The sequence below is a fragment of the Arachis ipaensis genome, chromosome B4, assembly GCF_059453495.1.
Source record: "Arachis ipaensis isolate K30076 ecotype BB chromosome B4, ASM5945349v1, whole genome shotgun sequence".
Taxonomy (NCBI): domain Eukaryota; kingdom Viridiplantae; phylum Streptophyta; class Magnoliopsida; order Fabales; family Fabaceae; genus Arachis; species Arachis ipaensis.
Window position 1 is genome coordinate 16,517,258 of NC_142439.1, and position 9,899 is coordinate 16,527,156.

Below are 9,899 nucleotides of genomic sequence, written 5' to 3' on the forward strand. Positions count from 1 at the left end.
ATCACTTTCAAAGCAAAAAATAACAAATTCTTACTTAGTGTTTTAAATCTTCTTAGAAGCTAACTTCCAAAATAAAAATATCATGGGAATTTTCACCTCCGAAAGTAAGCAATGTTCTCCAGTAGGGGCTGCAAAACTATTCAAAGCCATAGTCTTGGACTATAGCAATGTGTGGCCGAAAGCTCTACCAGGTTTCATTCAGAGTGCTGAAACCATTGAAGGTGATGGAGGCTCTGGATCCATCAAGAAGCTCACTCTTGTTGAGGGTATTTTTTAATCTAATTTTATGTCATATTCAAGTCAAATGAGAAATATATAATATAATATTATTGATAAATCCAAAAAATTTATGTTAAAGACAAAAATAATCCGTATTATTGTTAAAAGATATATTAATCTATAATAAAAAAATAAAAGTACACATTAGTTATTCAAATACAAAAAAAATTATATTAGTCATTAATTTTCTTTTCTTCAAATCTTAAAAGTACTTTTCTTCTTGTTTTCATAATTTAAAAATGTTAAATATTTGCTTTATCATTAACTTAATTGAATGTCTCTCTTTTTATATATGTAACTAAACAATTATTCAATCATCTTCCATTCGAAAAATTTATATGCAATATAATTACATAAATTAGAACGAAAGATAAAAAAAATAAATAATAAAGAGTAATAAATTGAGAATAAAATAAAATATATAAAGTCATGAAAAGAATAAAAAATTAGATTAATACCTAAACTATAATTGATTAAATTAAAATTTGTAATTGAAAATATCAAAAAGAAGAATAATGAAATTAGAAGATACATAGAGTCATAAAAAGTTATATATAAAAAACATAGAAAATTTACAATTTATCTTTTAATAAAGAAAAAATAACTACTAAATAAGAAATAAAAAAGTTAAAAATATAAAATTAATAAATAATGGGGGATTTGGTGTCTTACTATTTTGTTTTCTTTTCACTTCAATATTAATAATAATTTGAAAAGAAACTAAAAAGAGGGTTTAAGAGAATAAAGAGTAAAGATTAAGATTTAAGAATAGAAGAAGACTAAGTTTAAATAACATCAATAATCAAAATGCTAGAAAAATAAAAAATAAATTTAAAATTGAGTAAATAAGTTCAGTTTATTTATAGTAGATCATTTAAAATTTATAACAAAAACATTAATATAGGTATAATATAACAAAAAAAAAATTGAAATGTCAATGGGGCCAAGTGCCCCCCATTTCCCTATGCGAGTCCGTGCCTGATAATACCGAATTAAGAATATTTTGAGCATTACATTGATTGGTACTTTAAATAAATAAATAAATTGATGCATCCTTAAAGTTATTTACCAAGTCTTAATTACCTCGAACCATAGAATAGTATTTTAAGTAGTATATGCAACAACCACTAGCTAGTGTGCATGTAACATTGAATGAATGTAGGGTATGTGAAGCACAAGGTAGATGCACTTGATGCAGAGAACTTTGTGTACCACTACAGCATAATTGAAGGGACAGTGTTGCCAGAGAACTTGGAGAAGATCTCAAATGAGTACAAATTGGTGCCAAGTGCTGATGGAGGATGCATTATTAAGTCCATAAACAAATATTATACCAAAGGCGATGAACAATTGACTGAGGAGTTTCTCAATGTTGGAAAGGAAAAATCTGCTGCCTTCACCAAGGCTGTTGAGGCTTATCTCTTGGCTAATCCTGACTACAAATAATTAACTTAATTAAGGTCCCTTAATTAGTCTTTTCAGTTACTATCAACAATGTTGCTTTCTTTATTTTTACTTACCTGCCAATAATTTGAGGGATCAGTATGAGCTATGATTCTATTTCTCAATATTGTTGCCTTTGTATTATTGCATTTCTTGTTATGAGAGGTGTTTGAATGAGTTCACGTTATTCATATAAAAAAATGGGAAACAGCAATTGTTGCATGTGACCTTGTTGGGTTTGATCTTCTATGAACTTGTCAAATTCATTTATTTTTAGGATAATGTTTCATATTTTGGAAAATAAATAAAAAAAAAGAAATGAAAAAAGAAGTTTGAAATTAATTTCTTTTTAGATTAAGAAATAAAAAAATATCACATTTTAAGACCACGCCATATACCAACAAGCTACACACAATCATGAAATTAAAAATATAAATCTTTGATAAATAAATAATGCACAAAAGAATGGAGATATTTACAAACTTAATTAAATAAACCTACTAGTAGTATGTTGCATTCTGTCATTTTCTTTTAGGTCACGCAAAATTATCAGTTTGCCCCTTGTCAAACTAAGCCAAATATCATGCAGAGTAATGAAATTTTCACCCCTAAATTGTAACTAACTACTGAAAACCTACTATTTACCCAAAAGAGCATGGTGCATTTAGCAAGTAAAAGCATTTTACTATTTACCCCAAAAAGTAAAGCATTTTTACTACCATGCATACATACATTCATTCAGCAGAGTTTGCTGAGGCAAAATGTAAACCGAGATTCCTTCAATGCATATAACTCAATGGAGGCGCTGGAAGAGCGAACAACTCTCACAGAACCCTATGAAATATTGTCCTTCTTGACTATCTGCAATAGCGTCATGTTTTCAGTGAAGCATAGTTGCAAGAACAAGCGTATTCAAAATCAACAAGATATTTGACATTTCGAAACATTAGCTGATATTATTCACCAGGTTTTCTTTAACTAAATCAAACATTTGCATCATCATCTGTACTCTATTCACATATCAGGCAATCCACAATTTTTTTAGTAAACTTTTAGTGAAACACATTAAAACAACAGTGTTTCTATTTGATTTAGTTGTCTTCTCGAGGTTGACAACTATGTTCAGCAACAATGCAACAATAATAATATAAATAGCAAGCATGCACTGATACTAAGCCAGAACTACGCAAAAGGAAAGTCATAAAACATTTGATGATTTATATCAAATTTGAGAGTAATAAGACAAATAAATCTCTGAAGAATTTTGCAATGAACTTACAGTTTCTTAAGAAAAATAAAGTACCAAGTAAGTTTCTGAGAAAATTTTGTTATAGACTTACAAGTACTGATAAAAAAAAATACCAAGTCGTTGAAAAATTACAACAGTAGACTTATAGACTCTTGACAGACAGATGAATCATGTCCAATATTGCAATTTTTCAGAGACCAACAAGTCCAATATTTCAATTCTTCAAGAACTTATTTTGTTATTTTTTTCATCGATGACTTATTAAGTCTGTCACAATTTTTTTCTAAACTTACTTGGTACTTTATTTTCCTCAAGGACCTATAAGTTCCTTAAGGACCTACAAGACATAACCACAAAACTTGCATATTTGATTTCCATAACACTACCTGAGCTACATATTCCTTGATCTTCTTGTTAATTGGTTCATCCAAAGCTCTCTCAGCAAGCTCGTAATAAATAGTAGTGCCTTCAGGACCATTCACTTTGTCCTTCTGTAAATACCTATCCCAATTTAATAAAAAAAAAAGGACAATTAGGCATTACTTTGTTGTTTTTTAGTAGGATTAGAGGTGCCATAAAATGCAACAGATCTTTTAATTTAAACCCACATGGTAAATTGTTCTAACCTTTGCAGAACAAGCAGTTCCAATGTTTGCTTAATGTTTCCAAGTACAGGATGTTTTCCTTCGTCTTCACTCAAACCCATCCTTCTCATTTGGCTCCATAAAACTTCTGCAATATTCTCAACAAGGGAACCCGATAATGTTAAGACATAAGTAGAGTTACAATGGTAAATTCTAAGCCAACAACAATAAAAGCTTGAAGAGAAAAACCTTCAGATTTTAGGCACAGTGAATTCCATAAGTTACCACATGCATATGTATAGATATTTAATTTGAGCACAATGATAACAAATCTGCTAACATACCTTCTGTAATTTTTCCACCAGCAAGATAAACAATACTAATTATGACAAAAGTGAAACCAGAAAGATGTGCAGCATTCACATCTACAACATATTTTTCATATACTTGAGGCTCAAGTTGACTAACAAGAATATATGATTTTGAATCCGCAACATCTGAAAGAAAGCAGTCACACAACAACAATTAGAGGGAAGCACAAAGGCTAAAAGCACATAAAACACAGAACTCAGAACACTCTAGAAATACACAATGATCACAACAATTATAAAAAAGAAAGAGATAAAGAATTACTTTCTTTGTATCTATATGCACCACACATTCTCTAGGCTCTACCCTATGCACTGCTAATTAAAAATACATGAGAATTCAGTCGTCCAAAGTATTCTTTATACAATATACATAGAATATGGCGGCAGCAACTGGTTAAAGATAATCAAGAGTACACGGATGATGATAAAGATCAATTACTAGAAAAGTTGTAAATCAAGTAAGGCTTACTAATCATGGTGGTAGCAACTGTTTGTGAACTGATCTCAACGACACACCAAAGAATTAAACTCTGATGACAAATTCAGATCCACAGCAAACCCATAAAAAAATAACGAAAGACACAGTTTGTTGGCACAAAAGATTTCCAGAATCAAGAAACACAAGTGATACAACATACCATGAATCATTATACAATCAATTCAACCCCATTTCAATGTCCCATCATGGTTCTCAATACAAACAAACCCGACCTAAAGTGAGACAGCTTGAGCTTTAGAAGTAGGCTCCTTTGTTAAAAAGCTGAGCTCAATTTTAGCAAGGTACCATCTAGGGCATGGCTCAACTCAATTCTGCAAAAAGTGATGCTAGACCAACTTTTTTCATCCAACATCAACCAAATTTTTTTTAAAAATTATTTTGTTTGTTTTAAATTCTAGACCCTAAATAATACTTTTTCCCGATATTTTTTCTTCTGCAAAGCAAACAAACCCCTTTACAAAATTGCTCTTTTATTAAAAAGAAAAAGAATTCCTTGAACTCCTTCGCCATGCAAAGAACACAATCAAAACAGAACTATGCTAAGTAAGATTCTAAAAATGAGAAGGCTAACTTGATTGGGAGAAGCGTGCATTGGACTTGGAGGAAGGGAGGATTCTCTGAAGCTCCCTCATTTCATAGCCAAAGATAGAAGAAAGCTTGTTTTTGGCCTCATTGATGACGTAAGCTGGAAGGTTACGCTGATGGTAGGTCTTGGTCACGAGTTGAGTGAGTTCTTCCCTCTTAACAGGGCAACCAGAGTTCTGATGAGTTTTGAAAAGCATGAACCGCACTACTTCTCCTACAAGCTTGTCCTTTTCCTGAAAAACACCACAACACCGCTCAATTTGTTCTTCTGCTAATGAATCGAAAAAAAATGGCAAAGGTACCTACCATGACGGAAATGCCGAATTGAGAGAAGTCATTGGCGGGATCTGCCATTCTGACGGCGGAGTGAAGCACCTTACTCCTCCTCTTCCTCGCTCCTCACGGCAGCAGCGTCTTTAACGGTCACTATTAGGGTTTTGTATGAAGCGACGTCGTTGACGTATATCCTTGAAAGTTGAAGGTTGGAGCTTGGAGGGAAAGCACAAAGCAGCGGTAGTGATGATTCATGAAGGAAAATTTTCAGAAAAAAATTCAAGAGAAAAATAATTTCCTAAAATAAATAATGGGTTGGGCTTCACTCAATTTTGAGGCAAATACATCAGGCTCAACCCAATTTTCATGGCGCTTTTTTCTTTCTTTTTTTCATTTGTTACAATTAAAAAATTTGTATGGTAACCAACTTGAGTTGGTCTTGTCAGTTTAAGCAAGTGTGGGGTTGGAATTCCGCCTTATATATGCAGCAATTCATTGGCTAGCGACAATCCTTAAATAAAGTTTAAATCCACGACAGATTAGTCTTTGACCTGTTGACTTGGGAGATACCGTGTTTTTTGTATGGTTTAAACTTTAAAGTTTTGTTTTTAAGTGTAAATTTATGTTAGTAGAAATTCTTTTAATACAAGTAATTTATTTTAATTTGTTTAATTTAAAATTAGTAAATTTTATTAATAATTGACTAATTAACATTATTTAGAATTAATTTAGATTGACTTTTGAAAATAAAAACTTATTTTTATTTTAAAAAAATAAAAATTATTTTATATTTGGATAAATTTTTAAAAAGTGTTTTTAATTATTAAAATTATTTTTAATTTTATTTTAAAAAATAAAGTATTTTTTAAAATTATATTACATAAACATACATGCCGAAAAAGTATCCCTAATAAGAGTATTTTGTTCATAATATTACACACATTATTTGTTTTTGCCTTAATTTGTGTCCATTTTATAAGTTCTATTTTATCTGTATTATATGTATTAAGCATTTCCACATCCGAATCATATGATGATAATGATAGCATCATTCTTCACAATTCACATACAGAGGTAGAAGCATTCCTAGGCTTTTCCGATCCAAGTTATTAAGAAGATTCCCTGATGGACACAAGAATGCAGTTAAAAAATAATAATGGCAACCTCAACCACATATTTCGGCCATTAAATTAAATAGGACTAAGTTTCAACTCCTATTTTTGCATGCGTACAGATCCTCATTAAAATGGTCATGCTAATAAAAGTTTCAATCCCTGGTTTATGTCAAGAATAGATAATCCATAGTAGTGGTGGAGGATGAATTATTGCACCAACAAATAAATTTTCAACTTTATTATAGTCACATAGAAATACAGCATCTTCATTTAAAGTTTTTGCACAATATTCATATATACTTATAATAGCGGTGAGTCGGTGGATATAAATAAGTTAAAGTCATAAAAGAAAATTCCTTAAGTTTGAGCATTTTTTGGGGAGAAATTAAAAGGACAAATTTTTTAATTAATTAGTTTATTAAATAACTATACAATCTATGGTAGTTATTCAAATTTTTTAAATAATTAATTTTAGTTGATCTAGTGATTAATTTGTTAATCTATTTAAGTAAGTGTTAGGAAGAGACATATCTAAAAGGAGACGAGTGGTAAATTTGGCCCTCCAAAATTTTAAGAGACTATATTTATATATGAGATATGTGTTTACAGAAATAAAAAATATTATATAATTTAGTAATTTTATATGTATTATTTTCACTATATAATGGATTTATGTCTCAATAATTTAACTTACTAATATTTTTTACTTAACCAATTTAATATCATACTCTCAATTCTTTGTATTTTTCAAATTAGTTTTTATATAATTATTTCTATATCTATTTTTTAAAAAAAATTATTTGTTTTTAATATTAACATATTTAATATTTATATTATTATATAAAATATTAATAATAACTTCTATAGTTATATTTTGGTAATCACATTGTGTATTTTAGATGTTCTTTTTTTATAAAAAGATATTCATTTTTCTTTTAAATTTACGTTGTTAAAAGAAAAAATTTATAAAGATATTCTATATATAAAGGTATTGTATCTTTCACATCATTAATAGTTTATAATTTGTTTATAAATTTTTTAAATTTTTTGAAAGAATTAATTTTAATAAATAAGATATGTGATAATTTTTTAACTAAATCCGCTATAAATTATTGATATTTTATAATTTCATAATGTACTATTGATAATGTTATATTTCTTTTATATAGCTGTTATGCTAAAAATAAAATTATGAAAAAAAATTATAATCTTTTTAATTTATATATAAATTTTTTAAAAAACTAGTTCAATAACTATATTTTATGTTTAAATTGTTTTTATGGAATAAAAAATATATTAAAAAATAATTAAAAAATTTATCTAAAATTCGGCCCTTTATATTAAAATTCCTGAATCCGTTTCTGGTATTAGGGATTCGAATTTTATCTTATGTAATTTATTGGCCAATAACAAATTTTTAAATAGAATTTTAATTTACGATAAATTTGTCGGACCAAAAATACCGGAAATAACCAAAAAATTATTTAAATATCGTGTTTTAAATTTCATTTTTAAATCTAATATATACACGTTACTATAAAATATTATATTATTGACGGTCAAAACGTCGCTAAAATACAGATTCTTTGGTCGAATAATAATTTTAATTTTTTATGTTAAAAGTCTTCTATCTAATTTTATTTTTATCCCGCCATATAAAAAATGAACACCTACCATATGCTGGTAATAATTATGGGACATGCACCCTTCATAATTCAGGCAATCTAAGTGGTTGAAAGGTACCATGATGAACACCAAAATAATAATGAACAATATCATGTGCTCTTAGCTACCATCTATAAATACATGACTCCACCTTTGTTGTTTCTATGTCATCTTCTCGATCATCTATCACACTATTTTAATTAGATTAAGAGAGTTATTAATTATCTTAATTAAGGAAGAAGATGGATCCTCTGACAATTAGTGATGAGGTGACTGGCAGTGTGGAAGCAAAGAGAATGTTCAAGGCTTTGATCATTGATGCTCAGAATCTCATTCCCAAGCTCATGCCTCAGGCTATTAAGAACATTCAACTTGTTCAGGGCGATGGTGGTCCAGGATCTATTCAGGAGTTAACCATTGTTCAAGGCTAGTTTATTTTATATATATATATATATATATATATATATATATATATATATTAACATTGACATCATCCGATTTATCCTTGGGATTGAATATTTAAAATTTAAAAATCTCAAAAATTATCTCGTCAGAAATGTTATTTGTATAATAAATATATACTTTTTCTTTTTATATTAATCTAAAATATTGTTTGATTTAAAAAAATTAAAATATATTTAATGCGTATTCTAAAAATTTATTTTTATTAAAAATTTAGCTGTGTGTTAAATTGGTTAAATATATAACTATCTCATATGTTAAAAGTATGCAGAATAATTCTATTATGCAATAATACATAAAAAATAATAGTTTACTTTTTAGTTTTCAAAAATATCGAAATAATTGTCTAATTTTAATAATATTAAAATGAAATAAAATATGTACACATATAGAATAATAGAATCAGTAGTAGTCCACAAATCATTTTAAAGTTTTAATTTCTCTAAAATTGATAACTAAGCTAAGAATCATTAGTTGATTTGACTAAATTATCTTCTAAAGACTCTTAATTATCAACTTCACATAAAGACCGTTTTCACTTTAATGCGACATCATTATTATTGGTTTTAAATGATCAAATAATGTTATTATTACTAATATATAACTGGACTCTTTTAATTTGGCCTAATAATAATAATAAACGTTTGATTCAAGAATTATATGGTGTAGCGATCACTTGATGAATGCAGGTTCTGAAACCAAACACTTGAAGCATAGAATTGATGCAATAGACAAAGAGAATCTCACATACAGCTATAGTGTGATTGAGGGGGACAAGGCTGAATCAGTGTCACATGACATAAAATTTGAGCCTACTCCTGAAGGTGGTTGCAAGTCCAAGAGTGTGAGCAAGTTTTATCCCAAACAAGGTGTTGAGATCAAAGAGGAAGATATCAAGGCTTCTAAAGAGGAATCTTTGGCTGTCTTTAAGGTTGTTGAAGCCTATCTTGTTGCTAACCCCGAGGCATATGCTTGAATTATACTCAAGTCATATATTTGGCGATCATAAGAGAAATAAATATTTAATCATATACTAAATCGTGATATACAAATATAATTTTCATTATATATTTCGTGCGTGATGGATTTCCTATCGGTTTAGTCTATAAATTATTATGAAGCCATATGTAAAAATGATATTGCTAAGAATAAAAGTTTTCTGTGTGATTATTTTGACTCTGGTGTTTGACTCTGAAATTTGTGCTGTATAAACATTTCACATGATAATTACATATTCAACGTAAAATTACTGAATTATAGGTTTATGTAAAAAGGTTGTCCATTTTAAAAGAATAATTAAGTAATAATTGTAGGCTAAAAAACTAAACAAATTCATAAGCAACATTAAGGGATATTCGATTATGAGCATAATTA

General features: G+C 28.5%; 3 protein-coding genes across 4 annotated transcripts; 2 read left to right on the plus strand and 1 right to left on the minus strand.

Moving 5' to 3' along the window:
* LOC107639018 (nodulin-13-like) lies at window positions 1-1,944 on the plus strand. The gene is made up of 2 exons (XM_016342426.3): window positions 1-266; window positions 1,442-1,944. The coding sequence occupies exons 1-2, from the start codon at window positions 83-85 to the stop codon at window positions 1,723-1,725; spliced, it is 468 nt and encodes a 155-aa protein (XP_016197912.1). The 5' UTR covers window positions 1-82; the 3' UTR covers window positions 1,726-1,944.
* A 250-nt stretch (window positions 1,945-2,194) lies between these two features.
* LOC107639017 (melanoma-associated antigen G1-like protein) lies at window positions 2,195-5,595 on the minus strand. 2 transcript variants are annotated; one of them, XM_016342425.3, is made up of 6 exons: window positions 5,317-5,595; window positions 4,997-5,243; window positions 3,900-4,052; window positions 3,598-3,703; window positions 3,358-3,472; window positions 2,195-2,583 (listed from the first exon to the last, which is right to left on the minus strand). In XM_016342425.3, the coding sequence occupies exons 1-6, from the start codon at window positions 5,362-5,364 to the stop codon at window positions 2,557-2,559; spliced, it is 696 nt and encodes a 231-aa protein (XP_016197911.1). In that variant the 5' UTR covers window positions 5,365-5,595; the 3' UTR covers window positions 2,195-2,556. The 2 variants fall into 2 exon arrangements, with proteins under 2 accessions (XP_016197911.1, XP_088339657.1); XM_088483531.1 differs by lacking the exon at window positions 2,195-2,583 and having other exon boundaries at window positions 3,228-3,472; window positions 5,317-5,525.
* A 2,648-nt stretch (window positions 5,596-8,243) lies between these two features.
* Window positions 8,244-9,692, plus strand: LOC107637623 (major allergen Pru ar 1). Its single transcript, XM_016341019.3, has 2 exons — window positions 8,244-8,489; window positions 9,215-9,692. Exons 1-2 carry the CDS (start codon window positions 8,306-8,308, stop codon window positions 9,499-9,501), a joined length of 471 nt encoding a protein of 156 aa, XP_016196505.1. The 5' UTR covers window positions 8,244-8,305; the 3' UTR covers window positions 9,502-9,692.
* The last annotated feature ends 207 nt before the right edge of the window (window positions 9,693-9,899 follow it).